The sequence below is a fragment of the Haemaphysalis longicornis genome, unplaced genomic scaffold (assembly GCF_048455015.1).
Source record: "Haemaphysalis longicornis isolate Haplotype H1 unplaced genomic scaffold, Haemaphysalis longicornis Haplotype H1 scaffold_10, whole genome shotgun sequence".
NCBI classification, from domain to species: Eukaryota; Metazoa; Arthropoda; class Arachnida; order Ixodida; family Ixodidae; genus Haemaphysalis; species Haemaphysalis longicornis.
Window position 1 is genome coordinate 51,556,000 of NW_027526204.1, and position 20,019 is coordinate 51,576,018.

The 20,019-nt window shown below is 46.3% G+C and overlaps 1 protein-coding gene, 1 long non-coding RNA gene and 1 pseudogene across 2 annotated transcripts in view; 1 reads left to right on the forward strand and 2 right to left on the reverse strand.

Moving 5' to 3' along the window:
- LOC144158519 (uncharacterized) overlaps window positions 1-2,204 on the forward strand; it is a 77,110-nt gene extending 74,906 nt beyond the window's left edge. Inside the window, exon 5 of the long non-coding RNA XR_013320111.1 lies at window positions 1,211-2,204. This is a non-coding gene — a long non-coding RNA (uncharacterized LOC144158519). The remainder of the gene's footprint in view (window positions 1-1,210) is intronic.
- A 3,164-nt stretch (window positions 2,205-5,368) lies between these two features.
- The window catches only part of LOC144158520 (uncharacterized), a 34,297-nt gene continuing 19,646 nt past the window's right edge, over window positions 5,369-20,019 (reverse strand). Inside the window, exons 4-5 of the mRNA XM_077689426.1 lie at window positions 16,792-16,918; window positions 5,369-7,154 (exon numbers count right to left, since the gene is read on the reverse strand). Of these exons, the coding sequence (XP_077545552.1) occupies window positions 5,861-7,154; window positions 16,792-16,918 (1,421 nt within the window). The 3' untranslated portion in view covers window positions 5,369-5,860. The remainder of the gene's footprint in view (window positions 7,155-16,791; window positions 16,919-20,019) is intronic.
- On the reverse strand, window positions 10,433-13,166 carry LOC144158041 (uncharacterized; annotated as a pseudogene).

The window sequence follows — 20,019 nt, forward strand, 5'->3', positions numbered from 1 at the left end:
TTGTTGCTATCATCCCATTCTATCTTTTGTTGCTACTTATTCTGCCATGCATTCATGTCACACTATTTTACAACGCATGCAAGCGTTGATTCAACTCGTGGTGAAGCTGGAAGGTGGGCGCATTGGGCAGAAACCATGGTTTTAGAGCAGAATTTTCTTTGGATAGTTGGCGAGTACTTCCTATGGTATGATGTGCAACAAAAAACATGGACTGTGAACACAAAAAAAGCACAGGAGCACTGGCCTTCTTCATAGAACTTACGCAAAAACTGGCGACCCCTTGCGGTGACTGCGGGCTGGTCTGCCATGTTGGGGGATTTCCAGATTCCCCAGTCTATGTGATAGTGGGGTGCCAGCGCTATGCAAGCTGGCAGTTTTGTCCAAGATGCCAAAGTACTGCTGTGTGCCTCGCTGCACACCCAGAGGATCGAAGGACAGCTAAGGAAACAAGTTAAACATGCTAGCTTCGTAGAATTTCTCACCGAGCAGGATGCGATGCCGGCGGAAAGTCGGTTGTGAGTGTCGAGTATTTTTTGCACAGTAATAGCGGATGAAGTTGGAAACAAATGACACTTGTAAATCGCCTGAGTGCCCTTTATTTGCCGTGGAGCACTCCTGCCTGCTATCAGTACTTGGCATGCGGGAACTGGCTGCCTTGCAATGTCACCCGCCATTGTTGTTGGTTTTTTTACGTTCGTTGTGGTTTTAATGCAAATACTACTCATTTGATAGCTTTCTAAACAAAACAAATGACAGAATCCACTATGGTTAAAACCTACACGTCGCGCTAGAAGGCTGCACAGTAGGCAGCGCGAGTCGGCTCGAGCTTCACGTATTTTCCCAAGATCGAATTTTTCAAGTGATATTGTGCACCTACAGTGAGTGGCGGCAGTTATTGTTGAATAGTCACACGATCATACCCCTGCTACAAGTGTGATTTAAGCTATGTAACTGTGCGGACCGCTCGTAAGAGTCTCAATGCTAGATGAGGTGTTTCTCCAACCATATTTGCGATGAATAACCTCACCGTAGCGTAGTGCACGAAGTTCTTGTGCGACTGTTAGGCATGAGTATTTAGAGCAAAAAAACAGAATCTGCTCCTTAGTTCTAAAATAAGCAAACAATGGAGGCTTCCACAGCATGCACTGAGTCATGAAAAAAAAACGTTTCTTGGTACGCAGTTTATTTTATTGTGTGTTTTTCTTTCCAGGTGTCTTTCCACTGCATCCCAGGGGAGCCCAAGTTGCGCAAAGCATGGCTAGTGGCTATAAAAAGGGACCCCCAATTTAACAGCACAGCCAGCGTGTGCTCTAAACACTTCATGGGAGACGACTTCCTAAAAAACTTTGCAAGTGGGCACAGGATGCTGGCTGACACAGCCGAGCCTTTGGTGTTTTCATTTCCAAAGCTGAAGAAAACGCGAAAGCCCAAAACGAGACCTCCTCCAGTTGTTTCGACTGTTGTCTGTGAGGTGGCAACACAACCAATGAACAACCTCTCCGAAAGTGATAACAGCTCTCTTTTCTTTCTATTCAATTTTTCTTCAACCGCGAACTTTCTAAGGAAGCTGAACAGCTTTCCTTCATAGCCGTACAGCTGCATTGAGGTGGATGGCAAACTTTCCTTCGCAGATATGGGCAGTATGCGCTATTTTGACTAACTTTCAGATGCCCCTCATGAAGGCCTCCTAATGGGCTTCTAAACAGTGTACATCAACCAACCTACACTCTCTGCCTCCCTAACATGATGTTTTTTTATTATAAGGTGTAACGTGATGACGGTACACAGGCAGTGAGGTGCGCCATAGTTACGGGCTTCGGATTAATTTTGACCACCTGGGGATCTTTAACCTGCGGCGAAACCTCGAGCGCTCGGACGGTAGCTTTTTGCCTCCATCAGAAAAACTCTGACGAAGTGTGACTTTCCCTGCTTGTTGGTGTTTGCTTAAAGGATAAAAGTTTACTACACGAAAGGGGTAAGAAGCGACAGGACCCGTGCATACTCGTACATTTGCCACACTTTTGTAAAATTGCGCTGTCCTTTTAGAAAGAAACCAACAAAAATAATTACACTGCACACTACTCGTGCGCTATCGCCCATACATTACCGGGAACGTATTTTACACCCACAAGCGTTTGTGTGATTGAATTCTTCCCGTACCTTTTCGAAAATAAATACAATTTTTGGACAGTCGTTGCTTATAATATCTTGTTAATTTTATGTAGTATTTACATTTCTGGGAACGCGCACGAGTAATTTATGGGGATTTCTCTGTAAAATTAAGTGGTTGGGAGTGTGCATCTGTCCTGTGGCATTTCGTGTTTCATTTTTATTATGCCGTTTTCAAATCACGACATGAATCACCTGGTCCAAATATGTTTCACTCAGCATAATCAAATGCCTAATATGGTCACGTCTTAACCTCTTAAAGCGAACCTAAGTTTAAAGGGGGAAAAATCGAATATTATAATACAGGCTGTTGCCCACATGTGTGGAGGGTGTGTGCCTGCACGACTCACTAAATTTTTTTCCCCACAATGCTTGCTTAAAATAACATTTTCAAAAAGGCGAGCCACAATGCCTGGACAATCTCGTGCCAAAAGGGGGGGTTAATCAATTTTGAAAATACTGGTATTTCTGCGGAGTATTTCTCACCACTATGGAACATGATGCCCAGAGCACTTTGAGTAGCAAGTAAAACTGATAGCCAATGTTTGGGTTTTCGCATTACATGTATTCGTTCTTCGCTGTGTTTGAAATGTTCGCACCCCCCCCCCCCCCAAAAAAAAAAGGTGGCGAAACCTTATATCCGTGCATTTTTTAACCAATCCTTAAGCATTGAGTGCTTAGACATAAGCGAAGTTCCGTTTAGAACATAATGCAGTTCCGGGAACCCGTTGTGTTGTTTTGTAATGACAAGAAAGTAAAGAAAGTTGTTTTGTAACAAGAAAGTAAAAAGGCCTAGGTACTGAACGCTGGGGCCAAGAAAATGCATTTCTCCAGCTTGAGCTTCAGCCCGGCATCCTGCCATTGTGCCAGGATGCTGGGCAGCTACTGCAGGTGGTCCTCGTCTGTATCGGTCACCAGGATAACGTCGAAATACACTGCGATGTGACTCATGGCCCTGAACAGGTTGTCCATCTTCCTCTGGAAAATGGCAGTGGCTGAGGCCACGCCGAACGGTAAGCACATGTACTGGAAGAGTCCCACCATTGCTGATATGGTGAAATACTTTCTGGACAACTCCAGAAGCACCAGCTGCTGGTACGCATTTCTGAGGTTGAGCTTGGTGAACTTCTGTCCCCCGGACAAAGCTGACCAGAGATCTTCAATACGGGGCAGTGGGTACTTCTCTACCGTAGTGACGGGGTTGATGGTGACCCTGAAGTCCCCGCAGATCCTAACACTGCCATCTTGATTGCGGACTGGCACGATGGGAGTGGCCCACTCCGAAGACTTGACGGGCACCAGGATATCCTCTTGCTGCAAACGTTGCAGCTCCTGGGTGACTCCATCCTTCAGGGGAAACGGCAGTGGTACGGCTTGAAAAACCGAGGCCGGGCTCCTTCCAGGACATGTATGCTCGCCACCGTGCCGGTGAATGTGCCTAGCATGGGCTGGAACAGGGCCTTGAAATTGGTCAGGAGGCTCTGGATGTCTGCCACCACATGTACTGCTTCCTGGTACTCCTGCAGCCGCACACCACATGCTTGGATCCAGTGCTGGCCCAGCAGCGTCGGTGACGGCCCCTTGGTCAAGTACAGGGGCAGGGTTTCCTCCCTGTTGCCAAAGCGAATGCTGACTTGGGCTTGAACCTCGACCTGCGCGAGCTGTCCGGAGTAGCTGCGCAGCACAACGCCCGATGCCTCAACGAACACTCCAGGGAAGGTAGATCTGAAGACTTTCCCGGCCATGACTGACACTGGCCCATGTCCAGCTCAAGGGAAATGGGTTGCCCACAGATTTCGACGGTCAGCATGTACGGTGGCACAGACGGCTGAACTATGCCCGCGTGCCACATGTAGAAAATTTGTGCGTCTTCGGCCACGACGTGAAGCCTAGCTGTTACACCCGAACCTGCTGCCGCACACCCCGCTACCTCCCTTGTGCCGGCTCCCTTGGCCGTGGGCTTGTGGGGAACACGCGCTTGCCCCCGGCTGCTGCATTTGTCCGTTAGCCGTCCCCCCTCGGCCCGCCCGAGCAATCTGCCCAATTCTCTTACACGCAAAGCACTCTGCTTGGCGAACTGGCACGGTGAGGGGAGTGGTCACCACTGCAACGACTGCACGTGCCATGCCATGTCACCATCTTGTTCACTGTCACTTCTGTCGATGGTGAGCCGGCCGCACATGCCATCTCACCTGCATCCTTGGCCGCAGCATCCATCGCCAGCGCTGCCTCGACACCGCCGTCCAGCAAGGGGTCCCGAAGCTCCAGGAGTCGCATCTGCAGGGCGGGGTCATTAATGCCGCAGCGCTGCGACGAACTGCCCGAGAGTCTCTCCGTCTCGGCAGCTCTGGTTGTTGAAGCGGAAGCGCTCCATTAATGTGGACGGCGCCGGGCTGAAGTGCGATCGTAGCGTCGCGAGCAGCTCACCTAGTGATTTGTCATGCGGCGTGGCTGGCTTGAGGTCAAGCAGGAGAGCGAAGATTCGGGTCCCGCAGCTGGCCAGGAAAATGTCGCGCTGTTTTGCCTCGGATGTGTCGTTCTCCCGGAAAAACACGCCGACTTGTTCCTTGTAGACAGGCCAGGTGGACCCTTCACCCTCGAATGGCTCGAGCTTCCCGTACAGAGGCATGGCGTAATGGCGGCCGGCATAACGGGGCGGTGCCTCGGCGCTGTCGGTGGCTTTGGCCGGTCCGTGGGCTTTTCCCTCGTCGCTAGTATCACGATTTGGCCCGCATTTGTGAATGTGAGAGGGTCAGGGTACTTTCCAGCCGAGTGATGACCTGCAGCATGCTGGTGGTGACGGTGACTGACCGAGAGCGGCTGTGCTCGTCAGTGTTTATTCGCCAGCCGCACACAATGCTGCCCACTGAGCCTGGTGGGGCCAGTGAACTTAGCGGCCAACGAAGATTAGGGTAGGGGGGCACAACACATATTTACTAACTAGAAAGTCTACGTGGCTGGAGACCATTTTACCTGGATATTTTTTAAAACAATGCATCACTCAAAGCAGCATCTCGCAGCTGACACGAAGATAGACCATTTCACAGTTTTGGTCTGCTCCAACTCTAGAGAGATGCTGCTGAAGGGACGTGGTTAAACTGAAGGGACGTGGATGAAGAAACATGCACACTATTTGGTGTCTAAAATTTAGGCAAATTGACCAATGCATTTTTATCTTTTCAATGAATGCCATGACAAATCTGCAATACATTTTTAATCAAGTTGTCTTGGGAGTGGCCCAGAGTTCGGTAAAGAGGCAACACAAGTACTACACTTTGGCTTGGCAGGAAGTGTGCATGTAGCTGGCCGAGTTAGTAGGTTCTGCCTAAAGAGGGCTTATAAAATCTGTGAATATTCCCAATTAGTCAATTTATCATACTTTTCCAACTGATAACACTGATAAAGTGGTTACAACAAAGTGCAGTCACTCAATATAAATCTGCTGAGTCCCTTGAAGACTTTTAAGAACATACTGCTGACATGGGGCCCTTTGTTCTGGTGAGACCTTATGTAAGACCAAGGCAAGGTAGCGAGCAAAGTTTTTGAAATGTACACATCCCACCACCATTTCACCAGTCTGTTACAGTACAATATGTGTGCCAGTGGAAATTTGTCTGAAATTGTTTTTGTAACAACACACCCCCTTGTAACATGACAAAATTTCCTTCCTGGGAAATTTCCTGATACATTATTAACTGGGCTTCTTGCTGGTATGTACCCTTTCATGTTTGACAAGTGCACTTTTTTCAACAAAGCTCTTTTGGCAGGCGTTACACTTATAAGGTCTCTCGCCAGAGTGGTACCTTTCATGCGCAATCAGGTGGGATTGTTGAGTAAAAGCACTTGGACATAAGCTACACACGTAAGGCCTCTCACCAGAGTGCACTCTTTCATGTACAACCACGTGGGCTTTACGACTAAAGCTCTTCTGACAGGTACTACACACGTAAGGCCTCTCACCAGAATGCAACCTCTCATGTACAATCAGTTGTTCTTTTTTAGTAACGCCATTTTCAGAACTGCTACACACCCATTTCCTAGAATGCACTTTTTTATGCTTGTTCAGGTGGGATCTATGATTAAAGCGTTTCTGACAGATGCTACAGACATATGGTCTCTCATCTGAGTGCAATCTTTCATGAGCAACAAGGTAACTTCTTCGATTAAAGCTTTTCTGACAGATGCTACACACGTATGACCTCTCAGCAGAATGTGATCTTTCATGATTTGCCAATTTGTGTCTCGAAGCAAAGCTCTTAAAACAGGAGCTACACACATAGGACCTATCACCAGAGTGCTGTCTTTCATGACGAACTAGTTCGCGTTTTCTAGCGAAGCATTTCTGGCAGATGCTACATGCATAGGGCCTCTCTCCAGAGTGCACAATTTCATGGTCAACCAGGGTCTTTTTTCGACTAAAGCTTTTGTGACAGATGCTGCATGCGTAAGGCTTCTTGCCAGAGTGCAATCTTTCATGTGTAACTAAGTAGGCTTTATAATTAAAGCTCTTCTGACAAAGGCTACACACATATGGCTTGTCGCCAGAGTGCAATCTTTCATGTGCAACTAAGTTGGCTTTATAATTAAAGCTCTTCTGACAAAGGCTACACACATACGGCTTGTCGCCAGAGTGCAATCGTTCATGACGAACACGGCTGCTTCTTCTAGCAAAACCCTTTTGACAGATGCCACACACATAAGGCCTTTCACCTGAGTGTACTCTTTCATGATTAACCAAGACGGATCTGTATATAAAGCTCTTATTACAAGTGCTACACACATGGAGGTTCTTGCCAGTGTGCTGTCTCATGTGTGCATTTAGGCTGCATTTGTTTTGGAAGGCTTTTTTGCAAACACTACAGGTGTAGCGCTTCGTGGTGGCACACATCTCTCCTTTAGTGGTCCGGTGGTTGCACTGTTCACAGGACAGGCAGAAATACAGCTTTCCTTGACTCTGGGTTTTCTTGCTGTCGGTGGAAAAGTTCCTAGGCAGAAAACATGAGACGTAAGATTAGAAAAAATTGTGTGAGAAGAGTGCAAGAAACAAGCTAAATGACATTTGCTTGACCTAACAAACCAGTCGGGTATAAAAAGTGTGGAGTGTTCACACACTCTTGCAATACAGAACAGAGAAGGCATGAGGTGTCTGAAAATTTATCGAGCATTTTATACCCAAGTTCACAGATTGAGTGATTGATTGATTGTAGGGTTTAACGTGCCGACGCAACGCAGGCGATGAGGCGCGCCGTAGTGGAGGGCTCCGGATTAATTTTGACCACCTGGGGATCTTTAACGTGCGCCGAAATCTCGTACACACGGGCGTTTTTGCTTTTCGCCTCCATCAGAAAAGCGGCCGCCGCGGCCGAGAATCGAACCCGCGACCTCGTGCTCAGCAGCGCAACGCCTTAGCCACTGAGCCACCGCGGTGGGTCTCACAGATTGAGTGACAAAGTAAAGAAGGCTTGGCAATAAATGTTACATGCACAGATCCTTGCGCATGTAAGCAAAAGTAAGCACAGATTATGCCATTATAAACGTGTGTAAAATGCCAAGTAATCTTCCCCATTGAATAATAGGTTTTTATATATATGGCTGAAGAGAAAGATATTGTAGGAGTTAACAAAATAGCACATTTTAATCATGCACAAAGCACAGCAAAAACTTCTTTCCAATTTATAGTACTTGCCGGTCTATCGTTAGGATCCACAAATCTTGTTTGAATTCAGTGGAAAGATGCAAATGTATGAGAGCTTTTAATAGAACTTTCGTAAAGTGCTTAAATATTTCTAATGCACAGCATTTAATTGCAGAACTGTTACACAGAAGAGGCCAAGTCTCTGGAACTTGTAGCATGAAATGCGGACTACCTGGGTAGTCCTGTTCTATAAGGATGCTAAAAGTAAACCTGTACATTTTACTTAAAAATTCTTCCTCAATTAATGAGGCAAAAACTTGTAACAAGGGTGGCTGGAAATTTACAATCGACTAGCTTACTTTGTATACATGTTGATCAAGACAAGCGACATCATTAGTCTAATTTAACAGGATAGAGCTCACTGAGAATCCCATGTGAAACCACAGTTGCAGTAAAGCACGCTGAATTTGAACACAGCCAGAAATAAAAAAAAAAGTAATGGGCAACCGAACATTTTTCTTAGGATGTGAGGACGCATGAGAAACCTTTCCCAGTGTGTTGTGAAACCACTAATGTGGGTGGGTATGTTGACGTTGTGGCCCATGGAGGCCCCAGACCTAACAAAGCTGCAACCTTCATTTTGTGGGCAATTTGGAAAGTTGCCTATGTGCTCAGTGACAACTCCATGAGTTTGGCATGTTGCAGGGATAAGTATATGTACGTCTTTAGTGTCTGAAGAAAAACCATGCACTTTAGAAGGTCAGTGCCACTGGAGGTAGTCAGATACCTCTGTAAGGCTAAAAATAAAATTGTTGTCAACATGGTTCCACTCAAAGTAACCTCTGTTAAACTGGTATACAGGGCACTGCCACGGGATCTTAAACCCGATGATGCGAGATGGCAAGTCCTCCTTGTATGTCTTCGTCATGGAAATGCCATGCGGTCTAAGCCCTTCAACTTTCAACCGATGTTGCGTGCCTGCTTAGCTCTTCCCCTTGATAAAGCGTCACTGCTTTTTTCTGCACTTTTGTGAATCGAGTGCAGCGAAATGCTTACATTCTCAGTCAAAAATTATAAAATAAAACACTGCCTTGGCCACTTTGAGGAATGCCGTAAAGAAACCAAGTTTAGCTTCGATGTGCAAATGAAGAGATTCGTTGGTGGAGGTTCCTGCAACTTTTATAATTAAAATGTCAGAGATATCACTTGGAACTGCACAAAGGCTAAAGCAAGGAACAAAAAAAGCTACTCAAAACATCTGAAAACATCTGTTTTCCCTGATGTCCACAAGGTTTCCCACATGCTAAACAAGAGGGCAGAATATGCTGGCATCAAAGTTGTCTTTGTTGCGTCGAAGAAACTTTGGTCTCAGCTGACGCATGAACTCAAAAGAGCTCATGGGTGCCACTTGTTCACAAAACAAACACCTTTCATACTGCTTCAGAGCAGTGTTGTGTCCGACATTTTCCCCGTGTGTAAAGAGATGATTTACGCCAGATAAGGGACTGGCTGAATGATAAAGCCTGTAGACATCAAAACTCCTCCAAAACTGGCACAGGCAATCAAGCAATAGTACTATTAATACTCCCATGTTTCACCGCATATGGGGGCGCTCACCTACTCGTCAAGACACGTGGGTTGCAAAAGCTTATGAATGGCACCAAAAGGACGAACTACACGGGGCATAGGCATAGCCATAAGTAAGACAATTGTGCAAGCAGGGTGACTTCAAATTTACTAAACATTCATCGCCTTGATGCTTTATAAATTTGTCACCCATATGAGTGACTGACTTCCGTGCTTGTCCCATTTCTTGTCACGTGCAGGTCATATTATTATTTATTTGGTGTGTTTTCTTTCTGCCCTTCTGCCATAATATACTGCACAGCGTGGGGAAAAAGCTTTTAGAACGTAGTCAGCATTCTGTATTGTCATTTCCGGTTTTGTTATCACTTTTCAATTCTACTAAATGGCAACCAATTAGCCTAATCCAGTACCACCTAATTCACAATGCAGTTGACCTGTATATGCAGATGAAACCTTTTGCCAAATTTGACGTTACTAACTTTGGCTGTAATAACGTCCATTATAAATGTAAGTTTTTTATTGCAGCCAGTGTTCAGACCTTCCAACCCCGCAGGGCTCCAAATACAACAGAAAGTGCAGAGGTACTAAAATAGCATAGAAAAATTACTAACATGCCTTTGTATTTCTCAGAAACTTGTTTAGCTGAAGAAAATACACAACAAACATCACAAAAGAGGCACAAGATGTTCTTGGATCCTATCATTGGAAGGGCGGGCTAGCATAGAACCGAAATAGTACTCAAGTTGTTCAGGTCTGTTGCCTGAAAATGTTTTACCGTCGTCATACACTGATTTGCCTGGTGGGCACAACTGGCAACACGGGAGATATTACACTCCCGTTGGCTCCTGAAAATAAGAAGGAAATTGGACAAGTGATCCCAAAGCTATGATGAAGTTGGCTGATGCACTCTTTCCATTCGTGCAGCTCCAAATATGGCGCTGTCTTTTTTGTGGGGAAATTACGCTATCTCCCAAACAGGAAGTTGGTCACATGACACATCCCTGGGTTCAAAAGCTGGCTCAGCAATAATTAGGCAAGAGTTTACATCTTGCAAGTTGAGGGTTGGGCTAGCAGATGCCATGCAGCCTTGGCCTTCCTCAGAAATTCTTTACCAAACACCTGCTCATGACACTATCCCAAGTAAGACTGGGCACACCTTGCCACACGCAACTGCCCAACTGTCTTTTTGGACATGGAGGCATGAAACTGTGTGCGCGCCTTTTCAACCTTGCTGAAAACTTTCACTCTGCATTACAATGCGGGAGTGTCAAGACCCCCAACATAACTTTCACAAGTTTAGCATACTTCAAACTACCATCCACTTCTCGGAAATCGGAGACCACTTGCCACTGCTCGTCAATCCACCCCTGCTTAGTTACTTCAGTGGGCAGTTCTTCCAACTCAAGACAGCCAGTCTGCCTCAATGTCGTCCAGAGCAGAATTCATACCTTGCCCTTCTTGAACTGGTACAACCACTGGGAAGTGGTTCATTGGGTACTTGCTATCAGCAAATCTGGCATGTTCAATGGGAGCAAGCCTCGCCACTTCTGCCTTCTTCACTAGCTGACACTTCAGTAGAAATTTCAAAATCATGAAGTATGTTGCCATCACGAAGAACTTTCTTATTCGTGTAAAAACTGCTCCCTTGCTTATTTCTTCAGGTTTTTCAAGCTCTGTGTGGTCTGGCTGCGAATTACGAAGTCCTCGTCATCTTTTCACCTAAAGGTTTGACAAACTGCAACATTAGCTCTCTTAGCAGGTCACTAAGCAGTTCTCGAACGAGATGTGCCTGATGGGCTCCAATTTGCTTGTCCCATGCCCAAATACATTCTTATTGTTGGCTTGCGACTGTGTAGGGGTGACCAAGTTGCTAATTATGTGTGGTGATGTGGAGCAAAATCCCGGCTATCCGAGCGATAGTTCCGATGAAGGAAATGGAAGCAACAACGAGGTTCTAGCTGCCATTAAGTCCCTTTCTCGAACCATGGAATCAAGGCACTCAGAAGTGATATCCTCCCAGAATGGAGTTAAAGCTAGTCAAAAACTACTTGAAGAACGAGTTTTAGATATTAACACTAGGCTAACTGCTGTAGAATTAAAAGTAAGCTCGGTGGAAAGCCTTACACCGACATTCAATCCCTTGTTGCAGAAACTGTGAGCAGCGAGAATGCCGCAATTAAGTCCTGCTTGGATGATCACGGGAATAGGTTTCGACGAGATAATCTTATTTTGCATGGAATAACTGACACGCCTACCAAGACGTGGTCCAAAACTGAAGAAAAAGTTTGTGCCTTTCTCGCGAACACATTTTTGCTGCAGCTGAATGACGGGGGCATCGCGCGAGCATACACTAGGCGGATACGCCGCAAACAAATGCCATCCCGTTGTTGTGAATTTTTCTGCGTTCAAAATAAGGGATAATCTCCCAACTGGCCAAACTGAAAAGCCATGGTATAACCTTGGAAGAGGATTTTCGCAAGTCAACGAGTCTTTCAAGAAAACAGCTCCTTGAGTTTGGTAACTTCAGTGGACAGAAGTTTAACCTTAAGAACAACAAACTTTACATCAACAAAAGTGTAATGTATATGTTGTGCAAATTGACAGTATGTGTAAAGTTACACCCTTGAACATGTCCTGCACCACTGGTGATGTCGCATCCTCTTCTGCCGCTGGCAATAATGCATGCTCTTCTGCCACTGTACCACCCTATCCTGCTACAGTACCACCCTCATCATTGCCCTAGGAAACTTTGGCTGTTCAGGCACAACACAAACATGACTATTCATTTCTTTTCACCAACATTAGAAGTATTGTAAATAAACGCGATACTTTGCCTGCCCTCATAGGTACTTGCTCAGCTGAAGTCATATTAACTGAAACATGGCTTTCCAGTAAAGTGGGCACATGAAAGTTCTTAACTTGCAAAAAAGGCTACAATATCTTCAAAAAAATTAAAGATTGCAATGGGCGACGACAGAGAAACACAGAAGACTGGATGAGCGCTCACTACCAACTAGTTTATTTTGAAACCCTTCTGAGCTAATAAACGTCAGTACATCAGAGGCGCGCCTGCGCACAGACCAACTGAAGAGAAACCTACAGGCGCTGCTACTGATTACGGTATAATAGGCAGAACTCGCTCTCCTGCAAACACACCGACATCTGATTGACACAATCTGTGCCCCTCGTTTTGATATAGTATGCCTCCAAAAGTTCGCATGCCACCGTGTCTCTGCTGCGGCCCACCACATTAACTCAGGAAATAAAAGCACGCATTTACACCCTGCGCAATGTGCAGGAAGATGCGCATGACGATCACTTGTGAGTGATAGCTCTAGTCACGAGCCCGGTTGTTGACACATCGGCCGGTTAGTCCTATTTAGGACTTGCCGTAGTCCAGTGGCAACTCGTAAACAGACACCACACAACACAATCCACATAGCACCTGGTGTGGTACCACAAGCCACATCTTTTTTTTTGCATCGCCAGGGATGCACGCACACAACTTCGACAGCTTGCACGGTGCTGAAAAAATGACAGGAACATTGTGCCTGCTCACCACCTTCTTAAGGTTATGTGTCACCTTGTGGATATATGTGGCCTCGTGGCGCTCTTTTGCCTTTCTTTTTCCCTCACCTTGCCTTTTAGTTTCTACAGCAGGGATTCCGCGGTCGCCATCAGAATGGTATTTGGAATATACCGTGATGACCGCAACCTCTGAATCTGTTGATGAAAACTGGTGGGGGCTGCATGGTCGCAAGACTTTTGGAGGCATACTATATCAAAAAGAGGGGCACAGATTGTGTCAGTCACGACGTCGGTGTGTTTGCGGGAGAACAGGTTCTGCCTATTATGACAAAATCAGTAGCAGCGCATGTGGCTTGCTCTTCAGGTGGTCTGCGCAGGCGCGCCTCTGATGTACAGTGAAATCTCGATGATACGATTCTGGGTGATACAAATTTCGGGATGTTACGAATTTCTGAAAGGTCCCGGCGAAATTGCATTCTTTGCAGTGGGAAAAATTTCGGCTGTTACGAACGGACCTGCGGGGCCCAGCGGATGATACGAACGAGCCGGCGAGGCGCCCGACTGCTGAACAAGCAAGTGGCGGCTCTCTCTCCCCATTTGTAACTCTTCTTTCTCCAGAAACGGCTGGGCTGTTGTTTTCTGCTCGCGAAAACGCGCCCCGCACGCCCCATGCGCACCGCGGAACCTCTCGCACGCTGCCGCAGCTGGCGGCGGCAACATGGCGGCGGCTTCGGCCGCGAAGTGGCACGGCCGCTCGAGCGACTGCTTCTAGCCGCTCTTTAAAATGCCAATCAAAGCAGACACGAAGTTGTTTGTGCAGTAAAGGAGCTGATAACGTTGGCAAGAATGGTACTATAAAACATCATCCGCGCCACTAGTGAAAGCGCCCATAAAATATCTGCCGGAGTGCTAAGCCTAAACATTTCGGGCGGAGCCAGCCAGCTGTCTCGAGCGTTTCGCAAGTCATCAGCGTCATTTTCTGACTGAGGTAGGAGATACCGCGGGCGCGAAATCGTCAATGCGGGCGTGAAAATACAGCGCACGCAAAGCCGAGGTGTGCGAATCGCATGCAAAAACGCACCATGCAGTTCACGCTTGACTGTTGCGGCGTGTAGCGAGCTTGGGCACCGCGAGTGAGGAGACAAGCGCGAAGCTAGGCAAAGCGTTACGCGCTCCAGAAAGGACTGCTTTGCGACATGGGGGTTTAAAAAAAGCAGAAAAAATCACCGATTTCTCCACGCAAAAGTAAGAAAAGAAATAAACGAAGACTTTTTTCAGGGTTAAAGTTTTTGGTCTGTGTTGGTTCATACGAATTTCCGATGATACGAGTATTTTTCGCGGTCCCACGAGATTCGTATCATCGAGATCCACTGTACTGACGTTTATATACTGAGAAGGGTATCGAAATAAACTAGTTGGTAGTGAGCGCTCATCCAGTCTGTGTTTCTCTGTCCTTGTCTATGCGCTCTTTATTTTTTGAAGCCATGAACCAACTCGCCCAACAAAGCATCCTATTAGGCTACAATGTGTACAGAAGCGACCAGTCAGAGCATGTCAGCGGAGGAACTCTGATTGAAGTATCAAATGACCTAGTATCACTAGTATCACATTGCATTCCCATCAGAGTCCCCACCTTTTTGGAATTCGCTTCAGTCAGCATCCGTGTGAACCACAGAGACACAATGTTCTGCGCAGGCTATCGTGCACCTAACGCCGCAGATTCTTTTTGTGCTGACATGTTTGACTTTTTAAACAAAATTATTATTAGATATCCCAGTGCTCCAATTTTTCTTTTGGGAGACTAATTGTCCCACAATCCCAAGGGATGATCACCCTAAAGTAACCAACGGTTCCCCAGAGTGTCTAGCATTTATTGACTTGTGTAACATACTCCATCTACTGTTTCAGGCTCCTGCCGAGAGACAGCCACTTATTGCTGACAAGCCTCAAGATCTTATTGGAGTCTATATCGTGGAAATTGGAAAGCATGCCCCTCCTTTTCGAGCTTTTCTCAAGGTAGTCAAAACATCAACTAGTACCTCATCCACAATCACCAGAAGGCATGCCGACACTTTCTGTGCCACCTGATTGATGAAAAGCAAACAAAACGCTATGATGATTGTTTTTATGGCTTTCCTCGAGCCCAGCAGCAACTCTTTTTTGCTCCAACCATGACCAGCACATTACCACACATCATACCAATGCAGTTCTAGAGAGGTATGTTCATGCTCTTTAGCGTGTCCGCAACAAGCGCACAAATGTTTCATCCCTTCCCTTAGAGTTGCCTTCGAGAGCAGTCATTGTGAGAAAAGGCAGTGCAAACAGTCCTGTCACAGTACGTCACCATGATGGCATAAAGTATTGCATTGTGGCTGGCAACGGGCTCTCAATCAGCTTCTCTATTCGTTCAAAGTTCGATTCCTGGCTGTGCCAGCAGTTTCTTTTATTTGTTTGCGGGACTTTTCTGTTGACGCCAATAGTCACGACAGAACCCTTGGCTGGTAGACGTAGAAAGCTTTGCTTTAAAAGAAGTTTGAAGGGGCAATGAAGACAAAATGCAAGTTTGATTCATTCAAAATATTGCCTCGTTAAAATCATGCTGACACCGCTTTTACCGTAAACTTCGCTCAAATAAGCTCTATAATGAGGAAAAAAGAGAATTGCCATGTGACCGACTAGCTCATTTCCCCAACAGAACCTATGATGTCATACCAGCCAATTTTGCGATTGGCGGAGGCTGGAAAGCAAACGCAAATTAGGCAGAACTTGCCGAATAAGCTTGCCGAACAAGATATCTGTTCTTAAATTTAGGGCACATTCTTTTTATACCAGTAATGGTGGGACAAACAGTAGAAGTTACGAAAGCACATGTAAACATAGAAGTACCGATGTGTACTGCTGCTGGTACTGCGCGCACTATGCTTCGTTTAGACACACAGCACTCCAAGGCTTTCGGGTTGTCTCAGACGACACTAACCGATTGGCACAAGCAATGGTGTCTCACGTGACCATATTTGTCGAGTGAGCACCATGCTTCACGAAGCGATTATTTTCTCCATGAACAAAAACAAGCCAGGCTTAAATACGGTCAAAACAAACCAAACGCAGGAAACGACTTGCAATGAGGTGGTGGCACCATCTAGGTTGACTAACAGTAAGCAAGTCTCCGCTCCACACCAAACACGTTTTTGCACAAGAATCAAAATTTTAGCTTAAATTGATTCATTTCGCAGTGAATGAAACATTGCATCCGGACAAGCTCTGCGGGCACTATAGAACACGAAATCTTTTGAATATAACAAACTTGTATTTTGTCTTAATGGCCCCTTCAACAAAAAGGGCAAATTAGGCTTATGGCATCAGTTGTGGAAGCTGAGAGGCTTAGCCTGCATGCCTTAACCACGACCGAAACATACGAGGACTTGCCAGTGTCCACCAGACATCAGATATCCCTTGCACTCAGCCCAATGAACGCCTGTTTTAGGCCTGGACTCCCTACAGTGTATATGTTCTACACATTAGCCCTGGATGCATGGAATTGACAAGAGAGGGTCAAGTTGACTGGCGGGTTCAGCTTAACTCAACCCCTCCTGCATTTATATGAACCCCATCCAATGAATTCAGGCAAGGGGACCGCAGGAGTTCCAGGGAAAGGAGCCAGCCATTCAGCTCCGCATGGCCCTCCAACTCAGCCCGACAAGCGCGTCAACCCACCCTTTGCCTGCAGGTCAAACGGATTTGCCCCGACGGCTTTTCGACTCAGCCCGTCTAATTACAGATGGATGGGTCGAGTGAATGAACTCGCTTTTCTCGACTCAACTCTTGCTCATTAGGTCCATGTATACGGTGCTATTGCAAGCATTGCAACTTACTGTCTGTTGCCAGAACATGGGCGGCAGGAGCAGGTGTGAGGACCAGCTTCCACTGCAATGTCAGCACCATCTCCCAAAGCAGGCACTTTCTCCGAGGCACCAGCTTGAGTTTTGTCCGTATCCCAAGCTGAAAAGAAACACAATGGCCAGAGCAGCTCAACACAATGATTTACGTGCAATCCTCACACTGACTTAAAACTCCTATATCACTTAAAACAGTAGTCTATTTCAGTGCAACCAGATGGTTGTTCATACTTCAACTTGACATTTCCCGCAAATGAGAACTGGGCAGTGCTCTAAGCTAATGCAAATCACATATTACGTCTCTTCCAGTTTCTGTGTGCTGAAGCCTCAGCGTCTCTGCAGACATCATTTTTGCTATCGCTATAAGGGAGAGCCCAATTCTACGAGTATGCAAAAACTTTATTAAACAGTTTCCCTCACCAAAACTTTAAGGAAGTTTACCGAGACACGAATATTTCATGAAATCTCTTGTATAACTGGTGATGTGTTCCTATGTGTGAGGGCAGCAGTACATTTTCACTGTTGCTGCTTAAAATCACAGACTGAACCGAGACACCGTGGTTAAATCAGTATGTTGATGAGAACGTATTTAACTCTTTTGTGACCATGCCTATTCAAAATCATTCAAGTTGAATAGTACCTTGGGAGCCCCTTTTCATAGCGTTCCAAGCATTGCTGGAACAAGTAAAGCTATTTGGAGTGAGCTCAGAAAATGGCCTTTCAAAATCAGTTTTCTTTTCATTTTTGCAACAAAAACGTCATTTTTGACAAGCGCAGTGGTGCCACTGATGAACGGTGATTTGTAGCAATTTTTGTATCAGCAAATTATTAATTTTGGAGCAATTTGGAGCACCTAAATGCCAGTTTTGGAGCACCTTGGAGCAACTAAACATCAACTGCTAGATGTGTCCAAAGCATCTCTCAACACTAAAGATTGACCAGTATCGTCCAGTAATTGATGTGTAGGTCGTCATGGAATGCGCTTCAAGGTGCTTTTCCCACATGCGACCACAAATGGACGGCACAGCTCAAGAATAATGGTCTTCTTGTCCTTACTAGGGGAAGTCTTTTTCAAGGAGTCACTGAAAACGCTTCATAGTTGGCAGGCTCGAACATGCATTAAAAATAGCTTTCACAATCAGCTCTCCCAATAGCCCAAGAATAGCGAAATAGCCAATAAAAAAAAGTTCACAACCACAAGAAAAAGTAGCCATATTTGGCTCTTTATAGCCCGACCTGTCATTCCTGGGGCAATGGGATTTTTTTTTCCACTTATTTCGAAACAGTCGCTAGAAGTCGCCAGAAGTTTGATGCAATTGAATCCCCAAGTATCCACGCAATAGCAAAAAATGCAACAAAAAATAATTTGCAAGGTAGTTAGTTCCTTTCTGGTGTGGATAAAAGACAACATGCAACACGATAATGAATATTGAAATGCTTCGACAAACCTGCCTAGCAAAAAAACAACGCGCCTCTTTTCTAGTTTATTAATTGTTGAGGCAAGCTCTCGTGTTTTACTTTTTCATTTTATTAGATGCAGGCGCTTGCTATCAGTCCCCGTGCGCATTTCCAAGCTAGCTGGAAATGTACACGAGAAATGCGCATGGAGCACTTTTGCATGCGATTCGTGAGCGTCGGCATTGCGCGTGCGATTTTTTCACGCCCGCACGCGGCAGTTTCTACCACGCTCAGAAAATGACGCGCGTCGAGCACGGCAGTGGGAGGAGCCTGGCGACTTGCGCCAATGGGGAGGCGCGTGCCTCATGGCGCCGGTTTTGAAGCGCTCGAGACAGCCCGGTCACGGCCGGCTGGCTCCGTCGGCAGTTTTTAGGCTTACTACCCCGGCAGGTATTGCATAGACGTTTTCACTAGTGACGCGGATGATGTTTTATAGTACCGATTTCGCCCACATTATAAGCTCCTTTACCACACAAGCAACTTCGTGCGCGCCTTGAGCGGTGTTTTAGAGAGCGCTTAAAAGTGGTTGCTCGAGCTCCCCACACCACGCGGCCGAAGCCGCCGCCATGTTGCCACGCCGCGCGCAGAGTGCGGGTGCTTACGCGGCGCGTTATCGCAAGCAGACAACGCTCCATGAGGTTCGTGCTTTAGAGAGACTGGCTGTTTTTCACGGCCCGCTTCACTTGCGGCAGTCCCCTCCGCAAGCCCAACAGGCGAAGCGAGAGCTTGCAGCCGACCGCGTCACGCATGCCGCGAAACGGCGCTCCCGCTGGCTCTCGGAGCGGAGAGGGCCGGCAATAAACGCCACCTAAAACTGCCTATTGTTTATAGCAGGAATTATTGGAAACTACAACAAGAAGGAAAGTTTTTAACCACAGTACGCCAGCGCTGCAATGACTTGCTTGACGAAAACACTGTATCGGCGGTACAGTGACGGCGCCAACCAAACTCACCGCGGAAAACACGATTACGGGTGCGAGGGAGTTCAAGTTATCAACCCGATTTAGTTATAGTACATGTCTAGAGACCACTGCGAAGTAGTGCTTGTAACAGGCTGCACGCGATTGGCGCGACACAAATTTTGGCGCACTTTTGGCACACTTGCTTGCAAAATCGTTGTTTTTTATCAGGATGGCGCAGGATACCTCATTTGGCGCAAATAGGCGCATTTGGCGCAGGAGTGGCAGCACTGCAAGCGTTTGCATATCCTGGGTGCGGAAAAGGGGCGTGGTCATCGCACGTCACTGCTACCAAAGTACCCCTAAGTGCCACTTGTAATTACTCTGCTTCAGCATTTGGTTCTTGTTATGAGGGCACGAATGGTGAATCGGAAAATGATTTTTTCACTGTGAGGTTTCCACTGACAGTAATAATCCCTGAAATCGGCTGTAACTGTAAAGCAGTGCCTGCTTGCAAAGCTACTGTTTGATTTTAGGCAGTTTTATTGCCTTTGCGGACATTGTTCTAAGTTGTGTTACAGTTCTACTTACATCAGGACCATTCGTGAACAGTTTACAACAGTTTCAGTTTCATTCCTGCATCACGGAATTCATGTGTGGCGCTACTACGCAGTTACCGAACTTCAAGCCTACCTGCCATGGCGCCTTAAGCGTCCGCGACTGATCCTCAAAAAAAGCATGCCCATCATGATCTCATCCAATCCTAACCCGATTTCTGTGATAAGAACTTCCGATGACATTCAAAAGATAACACCCAGTCACCAGATATCTGTTCTGACAAGGAGAG